Below are 27,610 nucleotides of genomic sequence, written 5' to 3'. Positions count from 1 at the left end.
TTATGACCACAGCAGTTGAGTCCCATAGTGCTCAGAGCCATTTGAACCATTTTTAAGTAGAATGCTAAACCATTCACTTGACTACGTCGACTGTTTTAAGACACGAGAATCACACCTAACGCTACCAGATCAAGATGAAGTCAGCCAAGTGTCATCATTTGTTTATCTGTTCATGTACATAACGTCTATCAATTTACGAGGGAAGCAAAACAATATCCATCTATACACTTTGAGAATAAGTCAGTGGAGACGACTGATAGGTACAAGAGGGACAAGATAACACTCTTCACAAAATTTTTGCAGCTGTGTTATAGCGCTGCTGAACTTAAGTTGGCATTGTCATGCAAAATCCATCTCCAATAGTTGCTCTCATTTTTCCAGAGTTCGATAAATGGTTCATCTTTGAATATTTTAGGACTTCTTGGTCTCGTAAATCCTTTTATTCTTCCATAACCTCCACAGAAAGAAACAGAGTATCTGCACCAGTGTTCATCAATATAAATTGTACCATATGTTTTTGCACAATTAAAACCATACATATTTCCCTCCCAACTAACATTAGCTAAAACCTGCTGTGCAACAGGTTACGAAAGGGACTGGCATCTTCCTCGAGTTCTCAACTGTAACTTACCTCAGCTGTGGTACTATTCTGTTAACATGGACGTTATTTGTAAAATTATCACCATTTTTAGCTGCCATGCAGTGTGATAAGAAAGCAATAAGAAACGAGCGGGCGACACCATCAAAGGTTCAATTTTATCCCCTACTGGTTCATCGATGTTCTCAACGGTGTTGCTACAGCAGCTGGCCATAAATTCGTATTTGCACTTTTTGAAATGATATTTGGAATGTAAAACATTTGGATTCAGGTGAAAGAAAACTATAGAGTAAAAACTCACGTATATTTATTAAAAATACAACAGATCACAAAACGATTTTTTGGGATGCACGTGTCGGGGAGGGGGGATAGAAACGTATGGCACAGTGTTCGGATTGTCCAGCCGGAATCCGTAGTCGGGCAGCGGTCGCGAGGCACAGTGGCGCGCTCAGACGATGATGCCGCTCTTGGCCCTGATGTGCGCCACGGCGTTGGCCACCTTGCCTGCGGCCACGGCAGGGGTGTCCAGAGGCACACCCTCCGGGGTGAGCAGCGTGCCGTCGTGGTGGACGCTGTAGGCGCCGGGCACCACGCCGTACGAGTAGACGCTGGGCACCACACTGTACAGACCGTGGATGCCTACGGCTTCGGCGGCGTTGCGCACGTTGGCCTCCACGTGGGCGGCTGCGTGGGCCACCTTGGCGGCGGCCACCTCGGGAGTGTCAGCGGGGACCTGGAAACGAGCAACAAACCACTCAGCACCCTTGAGTTTCAGCACAGGTAACACCATCCGAAGTGCTAGCTACTATAATCCTTAAAAATTCCCCATTCTCGTCTTCTTCTCATATTGTCTGTGCATATGCTATGAAACATAAACGTAGAGATGGAAGCGAACTAATAATGATGCTGCCTCACAGCTCACAAGAGTCTACTTTACTGTATATCACGAGATCCTGGAAAGCCAGCAGGAAAATACACTACTGGCCATTAAAATTGCTACACCACGAAGATGACGCGCTACAGACGCGAAATTTAACTGGCAGGAAGAAGATGCTCTGATATGCAAATGACTAGCTTTTCAGAGCATTCACACAAAGTTGTCGCCGGTGGTGACACCTACAACGTGCTGACATGAGGAAAGTTTCCACCCGATTTCTGATACACAAGCAGCAGTTGACCGGCGTTGCCTGGTGAAACGTTGTTGTGATGCCTCGTGTAAGGAGGAGAAATGCGTACCATCACGTTTCCGACTTTGATAAAGGTCGTATTGTAGCCTATCGCGATTGCGGTTTATCGTATAGCGACACTGCTGCTGTCGTTGGTCGAGGTCCAATGACTGTTAGCAGAATATGAAGTCTGTGGGTTTAGGAGGGTAACACGGAACGCCATGCTGTATCCCAATGCCCGCGTATCACTAGCAGTCGAAATGACAGTTATCTTATCTGCATGGTTGTAACGGATCGTGCAGCTACGTATCGATCTCTGAGTCAACAGATGAGGACGTTTGCAGGACAACAACGATCTGCACGAACAGTTCGACGACGTTTCCAGCAGCATGGACTATCAGCTCGGACACCATTGCTGCAGTTACCCTCGACGCTGCATCACTGAGAGGAGTACCTGCGATGGTGTACTGAACGACGAACCTGGATCCACGAGTGGCAAAACGTCATTTTTTCGGATGAATCCTGGTTCTTTTTACAGCATCATGGTGGTCACATCCTTGTTTGGACATCGCGGTGAACGCACATTGGAAGCATGTATTGGTCATCGCCATACTGGCGTATCACCAGGCGTGATGGTATGGGGTGCCATTGGTTACACGTCTCGGTCACCTCTTGTTCGCATTGACGGCACGTTGAACAGTGGGTATTACATTTAAGATGTGTTACGACCTGTGGCTCTATTCTTCATTCGATCCCTGCGAAACCCTGCATTTCAGCAGGATAATGCACGACCGTATGTTGCAGGTCCTGTACAGACCTTTCTGAATACAGAAAATGTTCGACTGCTGCCCTGGCCAGTACATTCTCCATGTATCTCACCAACTAAATACGTCTGGTCAATGGTGGCCGAGCAACTGGCTCGTCACATTACACCAGTCACTACTCTTGATGAACTGTGGTATAGTGCTGTAGCTGCACGGGCAGCTGTACCTGTACACGCCATCCAAGTTCTGTTTGACTCATTGCCCAGGCGTATCAAGGCCATTATTACGGCCAGAGGTGGTTGTTCTGGGTACTGATCTATGCACCCAAATTGCGTGAAAATGTAATCACATGTCAGTTCTAGTATAATATATTTGTCCAATGAACACCCGTTTATCACCTGCATTTCTTCTTGGTTCAGCAATTTTAATGGTCAGTAGTGTATATTGCAGGGAATACTTCCGAAGGTACTACGAATTAGGTTCGTCTTATGACTTTTGACCCTACACATTATATGTCAATCCCCTTGTGCGACGCTGTGATGCGTCAGGCATAGAAAGAAACCGCCGGTGCCTGGCCCAAACCGAGTCCTGGACACTGCAGCGAGACACTTACGGATCCGTCGACGGCGGGCACGACGGCGGCGGGCACGGGGACGGGCCCGACGGCGGGCAGCCCGGCGGCGGCGCGGGCGTGCGCCACGGCGTCGGCGGCCTTGCGGGCGGCCACCTCAGGGGTGTCCAGGGGGACGCCGTCGGCGCCGATCACGATGTTGGCGGGCCCGTAGGCGGCGTAGCCGTAGGAGGGCGCCACCGCCACCACGCCGGCCGAGCGCGCCGCGGCCTCGTGGTAGGCGGCGAAGTGCGCCACCTTGGCGGCGGCCACCTCGGGGGTGTCGGCGGGCAGCGACAGGTAGCCCGGCTTGGCCAGGCAGGCGGCGACCAGCACGCTGACGACGATCTGCGCAACAGTTGTAGATAAAACATAAGGAAAGAAAACTGTAAAAAGATGAAAAACGAAGATTGTAAGATGTACGACCTGTTTTAAACATCAGGTAACAGCTCTATAACTTGGCAAAAAAAAAAAAAAAAAAAAAAACAGCGGAAACCTCTCGTCACACTTTCTGCGCACACCAGTGTTACAGCAAGGAAGGGCAGCATTCAACATTCCGCCGAAATTACTGTCACTGAACGACAGGGAGTGTGAAATGGAGAGTCGCCAGAAGAAGCCAATCTGACACTCGCCTGAAATCACAACGGCTCACCCAATTAGTGATCCCCGAGAGTGTGCAGTGGTTTGAAATTTTGTGCCAGATTTAAAATGTTGCCCAGACTGGAACACGAACCCAGAACCTTTTGTGGGCAATGACCTTGCTAAATTAACTACTCAGACACGACTCACTGCCTTACCTACATCAGTAGCTCTCTCCTGCTTCCATAAGTGATTTTCTCCATGTATTACTAAACTAGTACTCATTCGGGAGAACGATGGTTCAATCCCATGTCCAGCCATCCTGATTTAGGTTTCCGTGATTTCCCTAAAGCGCTCAAGGCAAATGCTAGGATAGTTCCTTAGAAAGGGCACGGCCGACTTCCTTTCCTAATCCGATGAGACCGATGACCTCGCTGTCTGGTCTCCTCCCCCAAAACAACCCAACCAACCATAGTTCTCGTGGATAATGTAAAGTTGTGAAGGTGGGTCATGAGTCGTACCTGAATACCTCAGTCGGTAAGAGCAGTGACTTCAAAAAGTAAAGTACTGAGTTCAAGCCCTGGTCTACTACACACTTCAAATTAGCCAAAATGTTTGAGAATCTTGATTCTCCAACGCCTCAAAAACTGTGATATTTTTTTCAGTGCAAAAGAGGAGACACTTGATTTACCAAAGTCAACATTGCTTTCAGAGAATTATGACATTAAGAGAAAAATGTTAGCGAACCAAGCGGCAGAAAATTTTATCCTTCACGTAAGCAATATTAACAACATCACAGTTTCGTTTATGGCGACATTGTGTGAGTTTATGCAGTAACTGCATTATTACAATACAATGTCCTACAGACATGCAGGCATTACGATACTAAAATTCCTGTCCTTCTTGTCGTTCTGGTCTTCAGTCCAGAGACTGGTTTGATGCAGCTCTCCATGCTACTTTATCCTGTGCGAGATTCTTCATCTCCCAGTACCTACTGCAACCTATATCCTTCTCAATCTGTTTAGTATATTCATCTCTTGGTCTCCCTCTACGATTTTTACCCTCTGCGCTGCCCTCCAATACTAAATTGGTGATCCCTTCATGCTCCAGAATATGTCCTGCCAACCGATACCTCCTTCTAGTCAAGTTGTGGCACAAATTTCCCTTCTCCCCAATTAGTTATGTGATCTACCCATCTAGTCTTCAGCATCCTTCTGTAGCACCACACTTGGAAAGCTTCTATTCTCTTTTTGCCTAAACTATTTATCGTCCACCTTTTACTTCCGTACATGGCTACACTCCATACAAATACCTTCAAAAAAAAACTCGAACTTAACAATTCTCTCTTCTTCAGAAACGCTTTCCTTGCCATTGCCCATCTAGATTTAATATCCTCTCTACTTCGACCATCATCAGTTATTTTGCTCCCCAAATAGCAAACCTCATTAACTACTTTAAGCGTCTCATTTCCTAATCTAATACCCTCAACATCACCCAATTTAATTCGACTACATTCCATTATCCCCGATTTGCTTTTGTTCATGTTCATCTTATATCCTCCTTTCAAGACACTGTCCATTCCGTTCAGCTGCCCTTCCAGATCCTTTGCTGTCTATGACAGAATTACAATGTCATCGGCGAACCTCAAAGTTTTAATTTCTTCTCCACGGATTTTAAGTCCTAGGGTCAGTATTGCCTCATGTGTTCCAACGTTCTATGGAATCCACACTGATCTTCCCCGAGGTCGGCTTCTACCAGTTTTTCCATTCGTCTGTAATCCTTAGTTCCGCTGTAATAAGGGGTTTTGATGGTAGCTCAGTGACGTATGGATGTCTGGACCGGTACTGGGGGATTGCTCAGGTAGCGGGAGTGGTTTAGGCGACCGCGGGAAATTTGGGTTTGAGTCCTGATCCAGTACAAATTTTTCATTGGTCACAAGTATCTGACACTATTATGTACTCACAATACGTGAAATCGTTTCATAATGTTAAAGTCGTTGTCTCCAAAGTTGCTAAACCCTCTGTTGCTTCGAAAAAAATGGGTGGAACCAGTCAAACATATAAAATACGTAAGTCTTACCACATTACGAGGAAACCAATGGAAAAATTACCAATGTGTTACTTGACGGGATGACCTATAGAGTTTGCTCAACAGTAGGTTTCTGTATCACGCTGTTTACATAGCAGGAAAAAGTTTTTCTCAGGTGAACGTGATGGAGACAGGATTTACGTGTTTTTTATGTGATTCATGGTCAATTTATGACCGAAAATTCTCAACGAACTTAAGAAAGAAAGTTTCAAAAAAATGGTTCAAATGACTCTGAGCACTATGGGACTTAACAGCTATGGTCATCAGTCCCCTAGAACCTACAACTACTTAAACCTAACTAACCTAAGGGCATCACACAACACCCAGCCATCACGAGGCAGAGAAAATCCCTGACCCCGCCGGGAATCGAACCCGGGAACCCGGGCGTGGGAAGCGAGAACGCTACCGCACGACCACGAGATGCGGGCAAAGAAAGTTTCAAACTGAGAACTCGACCGCCTAGGCTTAAACATTTCCACTTCTAGTGGAGGACAACCCTTGCACTGTATTGAACCTCCGTGCAAAATTCCTTGTAAGTTTAATAGTAAACACAGGAATCGAATACACGAAAAGGAGGCAAATAATTGTACTACAACTTTATTTGCTCCATGTCTCGCACGTAAAGTTGAACCTCTAATGTATTGTACGCCGATCTTGGTGTAATACCAAGTTTTCGAGAAGTGAATGTCAGTAAAAGGATAACGCCTTTCAGTACAATGGAGCGCGTGATTTCTATGTCATAATAAAGGAAATGATTCGCTAGGAAGGAAGTCTTGTATCATTCTTAACAGCTACTGTCCTCATGTCACACAGACAGTATTCTGCATGATGGCCTCGTAATGTAGTACAAGACTAGAAAAAAAGGAAGGTGCTACAAATTAAATCCCAAACCAGTTCCCATTCCTGTCCCATGCACCCACGAAATTTTGCTTCGATAGCCCAGATAACCTGATCTGCAATACATGTATGTTGCGAAACTCGTAAGGTGAATACTGGAAGTTCAAATATTCGAAGTCGCACCCCCCCCCCCCCCCCCCGCCCTTGTGTCTTCAGTTATAAAATGAATGTGTCTGTTATGGCTTTACATTTAGCTGCAGTTTCTTCATTAAAATGTAACTGAAGAATGTAAACTTAAAACGAATCCCAATATATTTTCCGGAGGTACTGCCCACGGCTCTTATATATTTGAAAAATGTCTTATTACCGCCTCGAGCTGATGGTAACATACTTTACTTCAGTCGTCTGACCATCATCACTTCCATAAAAGTAAAAATCATGGTGCTGCGAGTAACTTTATGAACCTGATGACAGTCAGACGATGAAACTTGTGCAAATAAAGCATTTTACCAGCAGTGATATGTCATTTTTCAGATTTTAAAATGAATCATTGACAGCTCACTCTTGCTTTCTTTCCAGCCAATGGTTTTTGTCGTAACTTACGTATAATCCCAGGTAAATTGATTCTGCATAAAGTCGGAAAACAAATCGCGTTCTTGTCAACCAAATAAATACGTTTCTGGTTAATGGAGCCATTTCGTGCACGTATTATCTTATTAAAGAATCACTAAAGCTTGTATACGTCAACTGTTTTTAAAAATACGTTCGCAGTGTGTCGCTAATCCGGTTTCAGAGTTACCGGGGCTTCAGAAAATAGTGAAGTGTTTATTATTGCATGTGCACCGAACTGGTGGCAGAGAACGGATCATAGATAATGTTGTGCTGACAGGCTGTCGTTAAGCCAAGGTCGAGGCAAAAACAGCGCCGCCACAAACTTGTCCGACAAGAATCCAACATTAATGACTGCGCCTAGCCCCACATGAGTTATGTCCCATTAAATCTGAACAGAATGGCTCCTGATTTTCTTGGTGCTCTCAAGCGTATCTTCGCTCTACACCCGTCCACTTTCGACACCATATACATTTTGTGACCTGAAGAGAAAGGAATCTTCTTGCTTAACGCTGACAAGGGTGCGTAACTGATACCCTCTACTTCAACCTGATTTCCTTGGATTTTTCGTAATACATCGTTGTTCCATGATCTTCGTTCATTTTCCGGCAGATTTACAAATACCGAGCCGCCCCCGAGCGTGGGAAATTATGCTCATCTCGGTTAATTTAAAGCTTAGCACCACTTGTTTTCTCTGGTTTTGATGAATGTAGTGCTGTTATTATTCGCTGCCCTTCTGGGGAAGACATACGCTTTGCATGGCTGAAACAAAAAGAAAAAGCTTGTAAGACAACAATTTAAACGCCTCACGGATAGAAATATGGATACTAAAAGAATGAAACTCTTCAGATTTTTGCAATTATCGTTGAAATAATGCCGAGGAAGTGCTAACGTAAATAGTACCTGTCATTACTACTAATCGAATGAGATCGTATTCACATGGAAAAGGATCCTAAAGTTCTCACGCCTGCTACGCATATCGCTAAAGCATCTTAAAATCTTTTATCAGTTATACGGGTAATTCGTATGTTTTTTATGAAATAATATATGCTGGTTGCCAGACTTTTCCCGTGAAATTCTACATCTACATCTACATCTATACTCCGCGAGCCACCTTACGGTGTGTGGCGGAGGGTACTTATTGTACCACTATCTGATCCCCCCTTCCCTGTTCCATTCACGAATTGTGCGTGGGAAGAACGACTGCTTGTAAGTCTCCGTATTTGCTCTAATTTCTCGGATCTTTTCGTTGTGATCATTACGCGAGATATATGTGGGCGGTAGTAATATGTTGCCCATCTCTTCCCGGAATGTGCTCTCTCGTAATTTCGATAATAAACCTCTCCGTATTGCGTAACGCCTTTCTTGAAGTGTCCGCCACTGGAGCTTGTTCAGCATCTCTGTAACGCTCTCGCGCTGACTAAATGTCCCCATGACGAATCGCGCTGCTTTTCGCTGGATCATGTCTATCTCTTCTATTAATCCAACCTGGTAAGGGTCCCATACTGATGAGCAATACTCAAGAATCGGACGAACAAGCGTTTTGTAAGCTACTTCTTTCGTCGATGAGTCACATTTTCTTAGAATTCTTCCTATGAATCTCAACCTGGCGCCTGCTTTTCCCACTATTTGTTTTATGTGATCATTCCACTTCAGATCGCTCCGGATAGTAACTCCTAAGTATTTTACGGTCGTTACCGCTTCCAATGATTTACCACCTATGGCATAATCGTACTGGAATGGATTTCTGCCCTTATGTATGCGCATTATATTACATTTATCTACGTTTAGGGAAAGCTGCCAGCTGTCGCACCATGCATTAATCCTCTGCAGGTCCTCCTGGAGTACGTACGAGTCTTCTGATGTTGCTACTTTCTTGTAGACAACCGTGTCATCTGCAAATAGCCTCAAGGAGCTACCGATGTTGTCAACTAAGTCATTTATGTATATTGTAAACACTAAAGGTCCTATCACGCTTCCCTGCGGTACTCCCGAAATTACCTCTACATCTGCAGATTTTGAACCGTTAAGAATGACATGTTGTGTTCTTTCTTCTAGGAAATCCTGAATCCAATCACAAACCTGGTCCGATATTCCGTAAGCTCGTATTTTTTTCGCTAAACGTAAGTGCGGAACCGTATCAAATGCCTTCCTGAAGTCCAGGAATACGACATCAATCTGCTCGCCAGTGTGTACGGCACTGTGAATTTCTTGGGCAAATAGGGCGAGCTGAGTTTCACATGATCTCTGTTTGCGGAATCCATGTTGGTTATGATGAAGGAGATTTGTATTATCTAAGAACGTCATAATACGAGAACACAAAACATGTTCCATTATTCTACAACAGATTGACGTAAGCGAAATAGGCCTATAATTATTCGCATCTGATTTATGACCCTTCTTGAAAATGGGAACGACCTGCGCTTTCTTCCAGTCGCTAGGTACTTTACGTTCTTCCAGCGATCTACGATAAATTGCTGATAGAAAGGGGGCAAGTTCTTTAGCATAATCACTGTAGAATCTTAAGGGTATCTCGTCTGGTCCGGATGCTTTTCCGCTACTAAGTGATAGCAGTTGTTTTTCAATTCCGATATCGTTTATTTCAATATTTTCCATTTTGGCGTCCGTGCGACGGCTGAAGTCAGGGACCGTGTTACGATTTTCCGCAGTGAAACAGTTTCGGAACACTGAATTCAGTATTTCTGCCTTTCTTCGGTCGTCCTCTGTTTCGGTGCCATCGTGGTCAACGAGTGACTGAATAGGGGATTTAGATCCGCTTACCGATTTTACATATGACCAAAACTTTTTAGGGTTCTTGTTTAGATTGTTTGCCAATGTTTTATGTTCGAATTCGTTGAATGCTTCTCTCATTGCTCTCTTTACGCTCTTTTTCGCTTCGTTCAGCTTTTCCTTATCAGCTTTGATTCGACTACTCTTAAACCTATGATGAAGCTTTCTTTGTTTCCGTAGTACCTTTCGTACATGATTGTTATACCACGGTGGATCTTTCCCCTCGCTTTGGACCTTAGTCGGTACGAACTTATCTAAGGCGTACTGGACGATGTTTCTGAATTTTTTCCATTTTTGTTCCACATCCTCTTCCTCAGAAATGAACGTTTGATGGTGGTCACTCAAATATTCTGCGATTTGTGCCCTATCACTCTTGTTAAGCAAATATATTTTCCTTCCTTTCTTGGCATTTCTTATTACACTTGTAGTCATTGATGCAACCACTGACTTATGATCACTGATACCCTCTTCTACATTCACGGAGTCGAAAAGTTCCGGTCTATTTGTTGCTATGAGGTCTAAAACGTTAGCTTCACGAGTTGGTTCTCTAACTATCTGCTCGAAGTAATTCTCGGACAAGGCAGTCAGGATAATGTCACAAGAGTCTCTGTCCCTGGCTCCAGTTCTGATTGTGTGACTATCCCATTCTATACCTGGTAGATTGAAGTCTCCCCCTATTACAATAGTATGATCACGAAACTTCTTCACGACGTTCTGCAGGTTCTCTCTGAGGCGCTCAACTACTACGGTTGCTGATGCAGGTGGTCTATAGAAGCATCCGACTATCATATCTGACCCACCTTTGATACTTAACTTAACCCAGATTATTTCACATTCGCATTCGCTAATAACTTCACTGGATATTATTGAATTCTTTACTGCTATAAATACTCCTCCACCATTGGCGTTTATCCTGTCCTTGCGGTATATATTCCATTCTGTGTCTAGGATTTCGTTACTGTTCACTTCCGGTTTTAACCAACTTTCCGTTCCTAATACTATATGCGCACTATTTCCTTCAATAAGAGATACTAATTCAGGAACCTTGCCCTGGATACTCCTGCAGTTTACCAATATTACGTTAACTTTTCCTGTCTTTGGTCTCTGAGGACGGACGTTCTTTATCAACGATGATAATGTCCTCTCTGGTAAGCCGTCAGGTATTTTATCGTTTCGCCCAAGGGGGGGTCCCTCTAACCTAAAAAACCCCCGTGTGCACGCCACACGTACTCTGCTACCCTAGTAGCTGCTTCCGGTGTGTAGTGCACGCCTGACCTGTCTAGGGGGGCCCTACAGTTCTCCACCCAATAACGGAGGTCGATGAATTTGCAACCATTATAGTCGCAGAGTCGTCTGAGCCTCTGGTTTAGACCCTCCACACGGCTCCAAACCAGAGGACCGCGATCGACTCTGGGCACTATGCTGCAGATATTAAGCTCAGCTTGCACTCCGCGTGCGATGCTGGTTGTCTTCACCAAATCAGCCAGCCGCCGGAAGGAACCAAGGATGGCCTCAGAACCCAAGCGGCAGGCGTCATTCGTTCCGACATGTGCTACTATCTGCAGCCGGTCACACCCAGTGCGTTCAATAGCTGCCGGAATGGCCTCCTCCACATTACGGACGAGACCCCCCGGCAAGCACACCGAGTGCACACTGGCATTCTTCCCCGACCTACCCGCTATTTTCCTGAGGGGCTCTATAACCCGCCTAACGTTGGAGCTCCCTATAACTAATAGGCCCGCCCTCTGTGACTGTCGGGACCTTGCCGGAGAATCGGCCACTGGCCCAACAGGCGAGGCATCCTGTGGTGGCTCGGAAACGATGTCATCACCACTAGGAAGCACCCCGTACCTGTTGGAAAGGGGTAAGGCAGCTGCCACGCGGCCAGATCCCACCTTCGCCTTTCGGCCAGGCACGCGCGAGCCCTCCACTGTCCGCCATTCACCCTGGAGTGATGGCTGACCGGTAAGATGCTCACTGCCGGAAGACGCAGCGACATCAGGGGTTCCATGTGATTCCAAGGCCACCGAAGTAGGCATAGGTCTCACCACAGTTGCCCCAACGCCACTACGAGCCGACGCCTGCGCCTCGAGCTCGATGAGCCTAACAGACAAAGCCTCCACCTGCCCCCGAAGAGTGGCCAATTCTCCTTGCGTCCGCTCACAACAACCACAGTCCCTACACATGACTATGTTTACCCTACTCTATATGGTGACAAATTCCCAAGATAATCTCCTGATGAGCTACTCTGATAATCAAGAAACACTCACTGAAATACGAGACGCGAAAACTACGCTAGGTTTTCCCAGAAAAACTATTTAAAAGCTAAGCGCAGCAAATAAGTACAAAAACGCTTTATACAAACAGTACTCGCTGCTGCTGGTACTCTCGCTCTGGCTGTCACAAGACAACTGCTGATTCAAGTGACTAGTGGCTAACGGCCGCGAAACAAACAAAAGACGGTTTTAGGGCGCTTTCTGTTCTAAACGATCAAGAAAACACTAAGAAATCTAACACGAAAACTACGTAAAGTTTTATCAAGAACTGTTAGTTACTATGCAGAGCAGATAAACACAAATAGAATCCCTTCCTTAGTGGAAGGTCGTAAACAAAATGCAAAATAAACGCTTTATACAAACAGTACTCGCTGCTGCTGGTGCTCTCGCTCTGGCTGTCACAAGACAACTTAACTACTTGCGGTACCAAATTGTTCTTTCTTATGCTACACAAAAATGGTGATGTGACCAAACAGAGAGGTTATCGTCAAACAATGTAACCTTGTGTAGGTATAAACCCCGCCATTTTTGGCCTGTTTGTATGACTGCTGAATAGAGTATGGTATCTTTGATCTAACTTCACCCTAGGTAGACATAGATAAGCATTTGGACTAGATAATTTTACGTTGTTTAATTTCGTATTTCATCACAAGAAAATCGATTTAATTTCAAGTATCTCCGAATCTGACAAATATATTTATTTATTTATTTTTTATCAGAATTACACTGTACCCATACGGCCATTGTTCCTGCGCAGTAAGAGTCTTTACGTAAGTGCTGTCATACATTTTTCAAATACTCTAGCTCGGGGCTGAAACTACAACGGTCATAGCTTTTCCAAACTGTCACTACATTGGCCAAATATGATTTAGTGGAACTCACGGGATACTTCCATCTGGACTGAGGAACTAAGAACAGATAGTTTGTACAGGGGTGTGTAGACGCGCAGTTTGGTTTGTGTTTTTTTTTTTTTTCTATTAGAGAACGATCTACAGCGCAAGCACACGTCGATCCGATGCAGGAAATACTGAAACTGAGGCTGTGATAATTTATCTCCATTCGGAATCGGTTACAAAATCATAGTATTTCGTCTGCGGATGCAAAATTCACTCTTATCTTTTGTATTACATATATTATTAACAATTGAAGACCCAACAGCCGAAAAAGAGGCTCAGAGTGTAGGAATGTGAAAGAAAATCAACTTTTAATTTATAAATTTTTTTCCACTTTCCCAGAAAATATGATGTTTCATTTCGTACATCAGTATGTTCTGATACATAAATAAATGTTAGAGGCATGTATTAAGGAATAGTCATTTTGCTTAAAATGTTCTGTGGGGCGTCTATTTGATAGTAGTTCGCCAGGAACTCTGTTATCGACTTACAAGGCGGTTTGTAAGAAAGTGTCTCCGAGAAGCATTCATAGCGGTAAAAACCGTTGACATGTAATTTCAATGACGACCTAGCAGGCGTTATGAAAATTATGAACGTGCTCGAATGCCAGACTGGACGAACCTGTTGAAATTTCTCCACAAAAGCGGACCAAAAGCGTGCCGGCTGCGGTGATCTATCGGTTCTAGGCGCTCAGTCCGGAACCGCGCGACTGCTACGGTCACAGGTTCGAATCCTGCCTCGGGCACGGATGTGTGTGATGTCCTTAGGTTAGTTAGGTTTAAGTAGTTCTAAGTTCTAGGGGACTGATGACCACAGATGTTAAGTCCCATAGTGCTCAGAGCCATTTGAACCAAAAGCGTTTCGAGTGAGCAGAGCAATGGATCTCTGAAGCTGCCAAACAGGCCCGCATGACCACCGTGTCCATAATGATATTATGTTACATGTATGCTATCTGGATGCTGCCAGTTGTTTGTTGTGATTTCGTTTTACAACAAACACAAATAACACGCACTTGTTAGCCTTAATATGGCACTAAGATTATTACGCTGCTATAAGTTTTTGTAACAAACTGAAACCGCAACGAACAACCAGCTCCATCTAGCAAGCAAATATGTAACATAATATCATTGTTCCAACTGAAGATGAGAGTGTAAACGCTCGAAACGCATCGTGAGATGAAATAAAAAGAATGGCTGACACTGATAATAGTTTTATTTGAATTTTTATTTTCATAGGTAGTCGTAGTTCTTTACAACAGTCCAACATGGACGACGTAAAGATAATGATATTTGTTTATACGCGTCTCCATTGTGTTTGAACTTAATATTTGTGAATTATCCTACCTATGCTGGTAGAAAATATACTGAAAACGGCTAATATCAGGTAATTTGGTTACAGGTCCGACAGCAGAGCTTCGGGAAACTCCGCCAAAGACCAGTGTTCCGACTGCAGGGAGTTCTTCTACCTGGTGCAGTGGATACGTGGAAAGTCCGATGTGGGCATGAAAATGGTTTCTTAAAGAAAAAACTGTAGAGAATGAAACTATATCATCGGAGTTAGCGGTAAGTTTAATTTTACTAGAAAAAAATTCACGAAAGTTACCTGCTTTTATTGCGTTCAAGGGGGTCACCCTCTTAAGGGGAGGTTTATTATCTTTTGATGCAATAAATAGATTTTTTTAAATTGCATATTTGGATCCTTAAAGTGTTTAGAATCCACCCCTGAAATGGTTTTTCCGAATACGGAACCAAAATGTTTGTTATTCGCAGTTGAACAAAAAAAAAAATCCACCTGCCTGAAACCGTAATTTTTCACGCACCAGATTTCTTCTTTCGGAGGACGAGTTATTGTACTGGTGCTTGGGAGGAAACACACTAAATTCAAATGAAAGTTTGAACGCGTGTGTTTGGAAGTTAGCCAGCAAGCATTTGCATTCTGGTGCGAAGACTGTGGAGATTGCGACTTTCCTGGCAGTGAGCAGCTTCAACGAAGGGTATTCAGGAATTCTTAAGACCATGACAACGACGGACGTCACCCTGGGACTCTGTTCGACGGAGTTCGCCAAGCATTCGGACGACCACCGGATTCAAGCGGCCGAAAACCGGTTGTCACCGGCCGTACGAGCGGCTCTGGAGCAGCGCAGGATGGCCCAGATCGAGCAGAACGCCCTCTGTGAGGAAGAGGAAGGACTAGTTTATGGACCCGGAATAGCAGATTGTACGTAGGTTGCATAATATTGCATTTGTATGTAGTCAAAACTTCAAACAGGTTTTTCTCGAAATGATTTTTTTTTTATCGCGCGGTATTGTAACTTCAGATCTACTGAACCGATTGCAAGATTCTTTGTTTCCGACGAAGCTACCTAAATTGTCTAGGAGTTGTACACTTTTATTCCGATCCATCAACTATAAATATTTTTATATGGGCGACGAAGTCGAAAAATCGATGAAAGAACCATATTTTTTCAAATGGCCGCCATTTTGTTTCCTATGGTCCAAATAACTTAAGCAAGCTACAACTCCTAAGGAATCTTATATACTTCGCTAACGTCAACTCAGTTTTGATTTCAGACGTGCCGGCCGACCCGTGACATACCGCGCGTGGACGTCTACATCGAAATTTTGTTTCCTTCCGATGGTACTTCCGCCTTTGCTCTTCACCATTTCCGGTAGAAGAAATTCCAGTTTGTAGAGGAAATATCAATAAACATTTTGGCCAAATTTGACATTGATATCTATAACACGTCCCGAGAAAAAAATTCTCAAAGAACATGCTTTTTTCGGGCCAAAGATAGCAAATCACCAATTAAGAGTCATCTCCCTCCTTGTCTCTCCTGTTGCGATTTTCTAGTTATATTGTCAAGTAAGGACTAGTGGACCAACCATCCAGTATCGGCGTCACGTAAATACTTATTATGTGGGGACAGAGCACGTCTGGTCTGTCAGTGGAAAACAAGAAGCTGTAAATATACGTTACAATTACGAAACTGGACCGGGCTGAATAGTGACTAAGTGGCCACCGGGAGGAAAAATAAAACGTGATTGGGAACAGAAGGACCTGCAGGAGGCAGCAGACAAACGACCGCGCCTGTCGGGTCCCTCAAGGCCTGTGGCCACGCCTCGCAGTCCTGCGTACTGCGGCGGAGGCGGAGGTTGGGCCACGCCGCCTCCGGCAAGGTCAGGGCCTGGTGGGCGATCGCTACTGCCTGCCCACCTGCCCGCCTGCCACGGCGCACCCAACGCTCTGCCCAACCCCGAACTGGTTTAAGCACCTGCATCTACTCGTCAGAACTAAATTCCAGAACGAGATTTTCACTCTGCAGCGGAGTGTGCGCTGATATGAAACTTCCTGGCAGATTTTACTAATGTGCCGGACCGAGACTCGAACTCGGGACCTTTGCCTTTCGCGGGCAAGTGTTCTACCAGACGGTAGGGTTCGAGTCTCGGTCCGGCACACAAGCAAAGGTCCCGAGTTCGAGTCTCGGTCCGGGGCACAGTTTAAATCTGCCGGGAAGTTTCATATCAGCGCACACTCCACTGCAGAGTGAAAATCTCGTTCTGGAAACATCCCCCAGGCTGTGGCTAAGCCATGTCTCCGCAATACCCTTTCTTTCCGGAGTGCTAGTTCTGCAAGGTTCGCACGAGAGCTTCTGTAAAGTTTGGAAGGTAGGAGACGAGGTACTGGCAGAAGTAAAGCTGTGAGGACGGGTCGTGAGTGGTGCTTCGGCAGCTCAGTGGTCTCTGCCTCGAGATGACTGGGTGTTGTGTGTCTTTGATTATCATTTCATCCTCATTCAGTCGCAAGTCGCCGTAATGGCGTTAAAGAACTTGTGGAGCGGCGGCCGAACCGCCCTGCGAGGGGTCTCCCGGCCACCAGTGTCATACGCTCGTTACATTATTTTAAGCCGGCATGGTAGCTCAGCGTGTTCGGTCAGAGGATTAGCTGCCCTCTGTAATAAAAAAACTGAGTTAATGGATCAACGACGAACTGAAACGGGTGTCTTGCGACGTCCGCCCCGAGCAGATGAAACGAACGAAAAACGAACAAAATGAGATTAAAAAAAAAGTGGTAGAGCACTTGCCTGCGAAAGGCATAGTTCCTGAGATCGAGTCTCGGTCCGGCACACAGTTTTAACCTTCCGGGAAGTTTCAAGAGCTAAATTCATTACAAACCTTTTCCGAAAATCTATAACAACGAGGTTTTTTTTCCCGCCACATCCTATTTGAAGATTTTCTCGGTCTTCTCGTCGAGCAGTATGTGGGTGGAATTTCGATCCTTAATTACAGCATAGAGCAAACGAATATCGCTGGTACTACTGTATTCCTCTTCTATAACCACTCTCAACCTGTAATTAGCGGACTCTGATACGTCTTCAGTCAGTACTGAAATTGTCAGTCACCATGTGCTGAGAAAAGTAATGCCGATCTCTTGGATGAATTGTCGCCACTGAAACGTAAAACACTCGGACAGTTGGGTTCTCGTTTTAACCGAGTTCCAATAGGTGGATGTGTAGGACAAGCTTCGTGTCTCCAAACATATTTTTTTTTCTTTTTTACAAGATATACTTAGGATAGGAGATATAAGATATACTTAGGATATAAGATGAACATCAACAAAAGCAAAACGAGGATAATGGAATGTAGTCGAATTAAGTCGGGTGATGCTGAGGGAATTAGATTAGGAAATGAGACGCTTAAAGTAGTAAATGAATTTTGCTATTTGGGGAGCAAAATAACTGATGATGGTCGCAGTAGAGAGGATATAAAATGCAGACTGGCAATGGCAAGGAAAGCTTTTCTGAAGAAGAGGAATTTGTTAACATCGAGTATAGATTTAAGTGTCAGGAAGTCGTTTCTGAAAGTATTTGTATGGAGTGTAGCCATGTATGGAAGTGAAACACGGACGATAAATAGTTTGGACAGGAAGAGAATAGAAGCTTTCGAAATGTGGCGCTACAGAAGAATGCTGAATATTGGATGGGTAGATCACGTAACTAATGAGGAGATATTGAACAGAATTCGGGAGAAGAGAAATTTGTGGCATAACTTCACTAGAAGAAGGGATCGGTTGGTAGGACATGTTCTGAGGCATCAAGGGATCACTAATTTAGCATTGGAGGGCAGCGTGGAGGGAGACCAAGAGATGAATACATTAAGCAGATTCAGAAGGATGTAGGTTGCAGTAAGTACTTGAAGATGAACAAGCTTGCACAACATAGAGTAGCTTGGAGAGCTGCATCAAACCAGTCTCATGACTGAAGACCACAACAACAACAACAACTTTGAAACTGGAGATGTGTCCACATTTGTAAAATTTATCTACCATTTGGTTTCTGTTCAGCGCTTTTTGAGACAGTTAATTATGTACTGTGCGATGCAGCTGCTGTTGCCGCCTTCGCGAAGCGTCTAAGAAGCGCAAGAAAAAATGGCGGTGAGGCCGACTTTATCGGTACAGCATCGGTTTAATTTTCTTGGCTGGTAGAAATACTGGCATAAACTCTTGTCTGCCCAACACCTTGCTTTTTTTATTAGCTGTATCGCCGTGTAAACGACGTAAGCGGATTGTTTCGTGATTACACACCGTCTTCTTTTGTGCTCGCTACTGACGGTCTCTCGGGCTAGTCTCCAGTTATCTTTTTTTGGTATAGTTCTTGAAATAAACATAGCAACGTATCATAAGCAGGTACATAGACGCATGTGACGTCGATGACATTATGCTCAGTTGATCAATTTTCTCTTCGTAAAGGACTATATTCGTGTTTCCGGAGCGAGTAACGACTGTCCTACTTACTGATTGTCTGGAAACTGCGTAGGAAATACACTGTGTTACTCTAATACTCATAAATTTGCTGTTATGAAAGGATAACGTATACATCTCTGCGCCTGTGGACACTCTGCAACGCTTCAGTCACTGTTACCCTTTAAGACAGAAACACAGCCGCCTTGATAAATGTACTGATATCATAGGAGTCTGTATCCGTTCATGTGCAGCTACTTCATTCGTATGTGTGCGTATCTGTAAGAGAAAGCGAAAATATGGGAACCTAACAAATATGACATACTATTAGCACTGAACTACGAAGAGAGAAGATTTAAAAAATGGAGAGTAGCAGGTGCAGTATCGCAGCCATAAGAATGGCAGAAATGGATTGTAGTGTTCGAAAGTGGTACGTAAACTAGACTGCAAAGATTGTAATTTCGTCATATTAATTGTAAGAACTTACATAGATTTAAAAACCTGTGATTGTAAATGCAATGCTATATACTCCCTGTTTTCCAGGAGGTCTCCGTGAACCTAAGCAGTGCCGACTATTACTTTTAGTACAACATTAGGCAAAAATTAAATGTCTTTTCATATTACCCACGTTTGAGTTCGTAGAACGACATATTTAAAATAAAAATATAGCTAAGAAAGTCACATACATATTCTGGTTCCTGATCGTAATATTTCTTTCATGTATCATAATAAAAAATACCAACAGGTAGTCTTCTTAAACATGAGGTCCTCCCTTTACTACAGGAACGTATATCATAGTCGATTTGGGCAGATTTTGGTAATCTGACTGATTTTATCTTTAGCGTGAGGAATGTACTGGCAAATGGTTTTGAAGACATCACACAAGGGCAGCTGTTCCCGGTAGTTCCTGGAGCCCAGCACACGAAAGCTTTGGCTATTGTGCTTTGTGGGTGGGTACCTCCATTCGTTCCAGGCCGCAGGGAGCTCTCAGTTTATTGTATGATAATTTGCCATTGTTGCTTACCGAGGGCAGCCGCCAAGCCTGGAATTTTTTGCATGAAGAATCATGTGTGATGACTGCTACAAGCAGATACATCTAAAAATATCGTTTCATAGTGTCCTCTTGTGCAGGAATGTATACACAGCTTCTGCGCTGTTCCAACTGCCAAAACACATCCATTGTCCATGCAACTAGCCTGGCCTCCCTCTCGTCTGCAGAATTATGATATCATAAGAATTAGGAGACAATCATTTCGGTGAAAGATGTTCACGTCCGTTTTTCAATTGATATTTTGCATAACTCCCTTCAAGCAGTACTCAGATTTATTATTTTATGTTTTGCTCTGTAGTTCAGCTGCTTTTGGTGTTCTCTCTCGCTGAATGGAGTGGAAAGACACAAATGCTACCAGCAAACGGTATCTCTTCCACGACGCACCATATAGTATTTCGTACAGTAGAAAGGTGCATGTAGTTTCACATTTCGTCGATACTGAGACAGTGTGTGAATCACATTATGAGCATCAAGTGTCGATACCTAAGGATGACTTGTTTAGTGCATCATTTGTACTACAGTTGACGCAGACAAATGAGACAGATTTTACTGGATTATTTTGCAAAGCAGAAATGTCAGTAGAGCTCCTACAGTCTATTGGAACAACTCGATCTTAACTTGCAGCAGCAAATAGTGTGGCTAAGAGCATACCGATCGGTTCAGTTATATCGCTTACCAAATAGCCACGAGATTTCGCTGTCATAGCTCAGAATTTCCTTACACTTGTTAAGTGATTATGACGTGTAACTATTTTTTTCGTAAAAACAGGTATCACGTCTACAATTCTAAAGTCCGGTAATGCAGTTAAATATTTTACTGTATTAAAATTTCCCTTTTCATATACGTATAACTTCACATAATTCGCGTTTATTTTATTATACCAGGTGATTTCATGATGATGTTACAAAATATCGTTGATGATGGGGAAGAATAAATGCACCAATTTGAGGTAAGTAACCCTGGTCAGGAAACAACCGAGTCGAAAGTTATAAGCAGATATCGTTCTGATACTACTGACAGTGGACCTCTTCTACTGCAAGCTCTTAGCCTCCAACATTTTTGTAACAACTATTATGGACCAAAACAAGAAAAAAATGTCCAATGAACGCGAACTCTAAAGTGATTACCTTAAATCTATGAGCACTTGTTCGTCATTGCTGTTGTGAAGCACATCTCTTCTCATAGTTCTTATGGTACGCATATGTACGAGACAATTTTCCTTGTTTTGGTCCATATTACCTCCTCCCAAATTATGGAAAACAGATTGTAGTACGCTCGGTCGTTCCCGGACCAGTATCGTTTACCTCAAATCGATGCATTTGCCTTTCCCCATCATTCCTGAAAGCATGTAGCATCACCACGGAGTCACCTTTTATGCCAGGCTTACCACGCTCTGCTTATAAAATAATCTGCTCTATATAAGTACGACCACTATGATCTAAATAAGTGCATTTAACATGTTATACTCCATAAGTTTTCTTTTCATTCGGCAGACTAAACGACAAATGGTTTATTCGTGATATGAATTTTAATCATTCTATACCTGATACGTATTACAGACACTTGGTACACAGCCGAAACTGCATAGTAGAGAATAATACAGAATGTAAGGATAGTTTAACCCTAACATTATGAGCCAGTGAAGCAAACTGATATCAACCAAGAATTATCATGGCTGTGTACCCCATTCCAATCATAATATTAGAGGGTGTGGGCTTTACTATGGCTGTTGCCTACCTCGGATTTTGTGCAAAATTAATGGTATCACAAATTATTGTTACATCTGTACATGGTAATGTATGTGGGAAATTGACGATTCTTTCGGACAAAATTTAGCAATGTATCCTCGGAGTCTTTCGCGAGGGCATACATGAATGAAACGTTCTCATTTTATTACAATTGACGCGGCTTGAAAACCGAGAACGTTTTATTCAAAATTTCGCAATGTACGTCTTTCGAATATTACTCTTATCTGCAACAACTTTGCTTTTAATACTTTTACTGTGTATGAAATTTATGTAATTATAGTTTGTTTTGGTCAGTACAAGTACATCCGAAGAGTATGGAAAACGGATTTAGAGTTGCAATTAGTCCTGTCATGTAACGCTAAATGGAAATACTTTTATAGTAAATAGCGATATATTAAAAACGTGTGTGTGTTTGCCTGGTCGTCTTCCGTAGCAGCTGTTAAAATCAGTTGTTACGGTTTCTCAGTCTTAAAATTACAGCGGTTTAATTAAAGAGAATTTTTACGCCAAACGTGTTTCGCTTTTATTGATAAAGCATCTTTTATGAACAAAATGCTGTTTTTAATCTAAAACCATCAAAAATGTACAAACACATGTATTCAATTTGAAGAACGACCAGAGAAGATGCTTTATATGTAAAAGCGAAACGTGTGTGATGAAAAATTTTCTTTATTTAAATTGCAGTAATCTTAAGATGGAGAAACCAGAAACAACTGATGTTGAGTATGTATTTATTTATCACCAACTACTACACTCGGATGAAGATAAGGCTCTAATTTACAGAAATATTTCTTTATGTATTCATGGTTAGAGAACGACTGTGTAACGTATGCAACGTTAATGTTTTAATTTTTCAAGAAACGATAGTGTATGTTCGCAGTTATTGTATGCCACAACTGCAGTGAAACATGGGGCATAATCACATCATCCTACTCTTACATATTAGAATAGATGCTTACCAGAACACTTTAAAGCGAAGTCACAGTCAAAGTCGCCAGCTGGAGTGGCCGAGCGGTTCTAGGCACTACAGTCTGGAACCGCGCGACCGCTACGGTCGCAGGTTCGAATCCTGCCTCGGACATGAATGTGTATGATGTCCTTAGGTTAGTTAGGTTTCAGTAGTTCTATGTTCTAGGGGACTGATGACCTTAGACGTTATGTCCCATAGTGCTCAGAGCCATTTGCACCATAGTCAAAGTCCTACTCCCATCTGAGAAATACTTCGGATGCCTACATATCTCAATACGTGTCATAACTGTGCGTGAAAAAATTTGAAGGAAGGGCATGTCTTCTCAAGAATCTTTCAACAGAGAAAGAAGTGGCAGAACTGTATCGCAATCTTGGCTCTCGCCTAGCGCCAAGCGCAGTTATCCGGTAGTTACATACGTCATCCTCTGACGACCGGAAAGAATTCTCGGCAGAGTCGGCAGTTTTTCCTCTTGGCGCTCGGATGACGGATGACGCGCGTCACCACAGATGGACATTCCTGCCGGATCAGCGCCGCCTGGCCGGCAGGTGACGTATTAATGCACGCACAGTGGCTGTCGCCCTGGAGACACCGCACTCGTTTATCATCGGCGGCAGGCTTTGCCGCGCGGGGATAGAAGCACGATATACGACGCCCAGAAGCTGAGCCGGCGTTATTCAATAACCACTCTGCCTGCTTTGCATGGGAAAACAGTGATACCTGCCCCACTAGCGTGATTAAAGGAACACTCTAACCAGTGGCTGAAAATAACGAGGACGCGTTGGATTAAAGTACTTTCCCTATCTTGCAGACATGGTCACTAAAGTGCTGAAACGTCTGATCTGGCAGACACTTGCAGATATATGCCAACTATTTCGCGAATGCCTACTTACAAAGTTTCAAGCAGCATTACTGAGTGAGGAATCGGAAACTACTACACTCCCAAAGTGCCGCTCCCACAAGGATCTCGGAAACAAGATCAGCCTAAATAAACACGCCTGGAGCCATTGAAGCAACGACTGTTCCTTGGCTCCAAATGCCAAACGTATGGGAAGAAACCATAATAATATTCTGGGGCAACTCAACACTTAGGCAAAAGGTATTCACTGCTCAAAAGAAAGTAGTTAGAATAATGTGTGGGGTTCATAGTCGCATATCTTGTAGGCATCTGCGGCCGGTGTGGCCGTGCGGTTCTTGGCGCTTCGGTCTGGAACCGCGTGACCGCTACGGTCGCAGTTTGGAATCCTGCCTAGGGCATGGATGTGTGTGATGTCCTTAGGTTAGTTAGGTTTAAGCAGTTCTGAGTTCTAGGGGACTGATAACCACAGATGTTAAGTCCCATAGTGCTCAGAGCCATTTTTTTGTAGGCATCTGTTTAAAAGGTTAGGAATTCTTACAACTGCTTCACAGTACATTTACTTAGTAATGACATTTTTTCTCAACAACATGGACCATTTTACGAGTAAAATCAACAGCGACATTCATGATTACAATACCAGAAAAATAAAGACCTACACTATCCTTTACTTAACCTATCTTTGGCACAGAATGGGGTAAAATATGCTGCTATAAAACTTTTTGATAAGTTACCAGATGAAATAAAATGTCTGACAGACAGCAGTAACAGTTTCAAAAAGAAATTGAAATCATACCTCCTCGACAACTCCTTCTATACCATAGATGAATTCTTGAATATGAGTAAATAAATCTGGAGATATAATATATGCATTTTGTGCCATTTAAGGGAATGGGATAGATAACAGAAATATTTAGGTATAACAATACATGTAAACAAAAAAAAGAAAAAAAACTTATTTCATGGGCGCATTTCTTGTGCATTTGACACGTTCCACATCATAACGGTTTTTCCGTGTTGATCAATGGAACACGTAACTAACTAAACTAATATGCGGTACACTGCAAACTACCCTCTGCTAGGCGTTACACAATGGTTTGCACAGTATTGATATAGGCATCGACGTTTTTGCTTATCTTGTGTGAAAGTCTGTCGGGCAATGATAAAAGCTGTAAAAGACATCCACAGAAAGCCCCTAGCAGATCAGTCATGTCATTGCGACACTGCATCTACGTTTGTTGGTGAGCCGAAGAAAACAGTGCATGCTGAAAATTGTAGGAGGAGATAGAGCATGTGATCTAGGAAACAGACTGCGCAAGATACTGAATGTGGCAGGTATATAGGAATGGAAAACCAGTGCCATAATGGAAGATTTGGAAAAAATAGAATTAAGCCAACTAATGTAAGTGAAAAAGGAAAAATATGTTGCTTCGGAAATAAGTATTATAGAGTGTAAGGTTGGTTTTCGAACGAATTTCGAAGTCGTTTGAATATAGTAAGAGCCATTGCAGAAGGTATTTACTGGAAGGCCTTTACGGCTGCCACATGTACTAATTCAGGAGCGTCGTGGAGAACTGCAATCCTTCTCCAACAAAGTAAGAGCTCTGCGCCGAAGGGCTGGGTTCTAGAGTGTTCTTGATCTGCTTTCGAAGCAGCGTAAAAGTTAAGTTACGTCTGACTACAGTTATGAAGAGTGGCTAGCGAGTTAATGAAGAACTGAAGACTGTCAATATCTTTGGAAGACGTCGAGTGTCCAAATCGCCATCCGACCATCTTGAATTAGATTTCCTATGTCTACCCTAAATGTTTTTCTGTGAATGCCATGATGCTTAGTTAAATCATTTATGGTTGCTGCCATCTTTTACAGAATGAGTAAGTACTTCGTGGTGAAAGACCTTAACATGGCAAATCATTAAACTGTTTGCTAAGTTCCTATGTATTTTACTAATTCTCATCCACGACACCTCACGGCATTTGCTACGACATCGTTGGCTACGGTCACAAGTGCAGTTCCCTGCTCGCCGCTCCATTGTCACATTTGTGGTTTCTGGATGGCAATAGCACACATTAACACGAGGTTCGTTATTTTACAACATTTCTGATAATCGACTTGAGTACTGTGTGAATGTTTGCGTTAGATACGTGACAGATTACGTACGTTTCTAATATTACGTCAGCATTTAGTGTGTTCGTAGCTCTCCATGACTCCTGTCGAACACTAATAGGCTGGCAGTGTGTTAAAAAGTACATGAAACTAATTTAATAAGGTGTCCCTAGCTGCTTCAACTGTAATATTCGCACAATTGTTATTGGGTCATTCACGTACCTCGTAAATTAATGAAAAATGATTGATCAACCCCTTTACCCTGAAGAGTGCAAAAACCGACAAATTCATATGACACTTTGGATAGGACATTTCCCAGAGTTTATTCAGCCGCGTAACCAGAAACGTTTTCCATCTATGCTCACATCCTTCATGAAGGGTTGACGTTGTGTCTCGAATATGTCTTCCCATCGTAAGTGAGTGCGATGATAAAGTGTAGAGTTTAATGTCTAGCCATGTTGCAAATAACATTGAGGGAGAGGGGAGAGAGGTTAAAACCCAATGGATGTACAGGTTGGACAGCTCCAAAAAAATGGTTCAATTGGCTCTAAGCACTATGAGGCAACGACCTTGCCGCAGTGGCTACACCGGTTCCCGTGGCATCACCGAAGTTAAGCGCTGTCCGGCGTGGTCGGTACTTGGATGGGTGACCATCCAGGCCGCCATGCGCTGTTGTCACTTTTCGGGGTGCACTCAGCCTTGTGATTCCAATTGAGGAGCTATCCTACCGAATAGTAGCGGCTTCGGTCAAGAATACCATCATAACGACCGGGAGAGCGGCGTGCTGACCTCACGCCCCTCCTATCGGCATCCTCCTCTGAGGATGACACGGCGGTCGGATGGCCCCGGTAGGCCACTCGTGGCCTGAAGACGGAGTGCTAAGCACTATGGGACTTAACATCAGAGGTCATCAGTTAAACCTAACTAACCTAAGGACATCGCACACATCCATACCCGAGGCAGGAATCGAACCTGCGCCCGTAACAGCAGCGCGGTTCCGTGGTAAAGCACCTAGAACGGCTCGCCCCAGCGGCCGGCTGGGAAACTCCAAATAGTATGAAGAGGGCTACCGAGCATGAAGTCCTCTTCCAACGGACGGATCACTACCATCAGAAGCCCTCATTCTACTGGAAAATCTGGAGAGGTTTGATGTTTAATCTAACGTACTTTGGTAACTAATCCATCGCCTCCCCTCTTCTAGGTGGCTAAATGCGATGAAGAATACGTCTACCACCATGTCCGGAGTAAACAAAATGGTTCAAATGGCTCTGAGCACTATGGGACTTAACTTCTGAGGTCATCAGTCCCCTAGAACTTAGAACTACTTAAACCTAACTAACGTAAGGATATCACACACATCCATGCCCGAGGTAGGATTCTAACCTGCGACCGTAGTGGTCACACGGCTCCAGGCCATAGCGGCTAGAACCGCTCGGCCACTCCGGCCGGCGTAGTAAGCAAAGTCCGTGTCGAGCGCTACCGAACAATCGAGTGCTAGCTATCTCTATTACAGAGTCCTAGATGATGTAGAAATGCGTCCATAATATTATTCTGGCTCATATTAAGACCATTGAATGTTACCCCATTTAAGATCTGTGTCGTAAAATTACTGGACACCTTGTAAAACCAACAGTTATAGCACATATCCTATCCCACGATGAAAAAAGTAAAGTCCTGGAGTTTGCATGACAAGAATTGAGTGAACGGACCCCGAAATAGCTCTGGAAATCAGTGCAGCCTGTGACAGTGTCTAAGGAAGATGTTGAGCGGTTGGCGTGAATGCGAGGCCGATGCGACAGCGATGGCTACTCACCAGGACCTTCATGGCTTCTGGAGTCTGAACTGTACCTGGAGAGGCGCCCGGCGGACGCTCTTATATACTGGTCGCGGCCGGTGCCGTCGTCCTTCGTCCTCCAGGCGTGTCTTCCTTGCCCTACC

The 27,610-nt window shown here is 43.8% G+C and overlaps 1 protein-coding gene across 1 annotated transcript; it reads right to left on the bottom strand.

The window, feature by feature from the left end:
- Window positions 1-888: 888 nt before the first annotated feature.
- On the bottom strand, window positions 889-27,610 carry LOC124605410 (cuticle protein 18.7). Its single transcript, XM_047137061.1, has 3 exons — window positions 27,486-27,610; window positions 3,142-3,486; window positions 889-1,331 (listed from the first exon to the last, which is right to left on the bottom strand). The coding sequence occupies exons 1-3, from the start codon at window positions 27,495-27,497 to the stop codon at window positions 1,047-1,049; spliced, it is 642 nt and encodes a 213-aa protein (XP_046993017.1). The 5' UTR covers window positions 27,498-27,610; the 3' UTR covers window positions 889-1,046.

Source organism: Schistocerca americana, chromosome 3 (genome assembly GCF_021461395.2).
Source record: "Schistocerca americana isolate TAMUIC-IGC-003095 chromosome 3, iqSchAmer2.1, whole genome shotgun sequence".
NCBI classification, from domain to species: Eukaryota; Metazoa; Arthropoda; class Insecta; order Orthoptera; family Acrididae; genus Schistocerca; species Schistocerca americana.
This window is presented reverse-complemented; position numbering and strand designations above follow the sequence as displayed.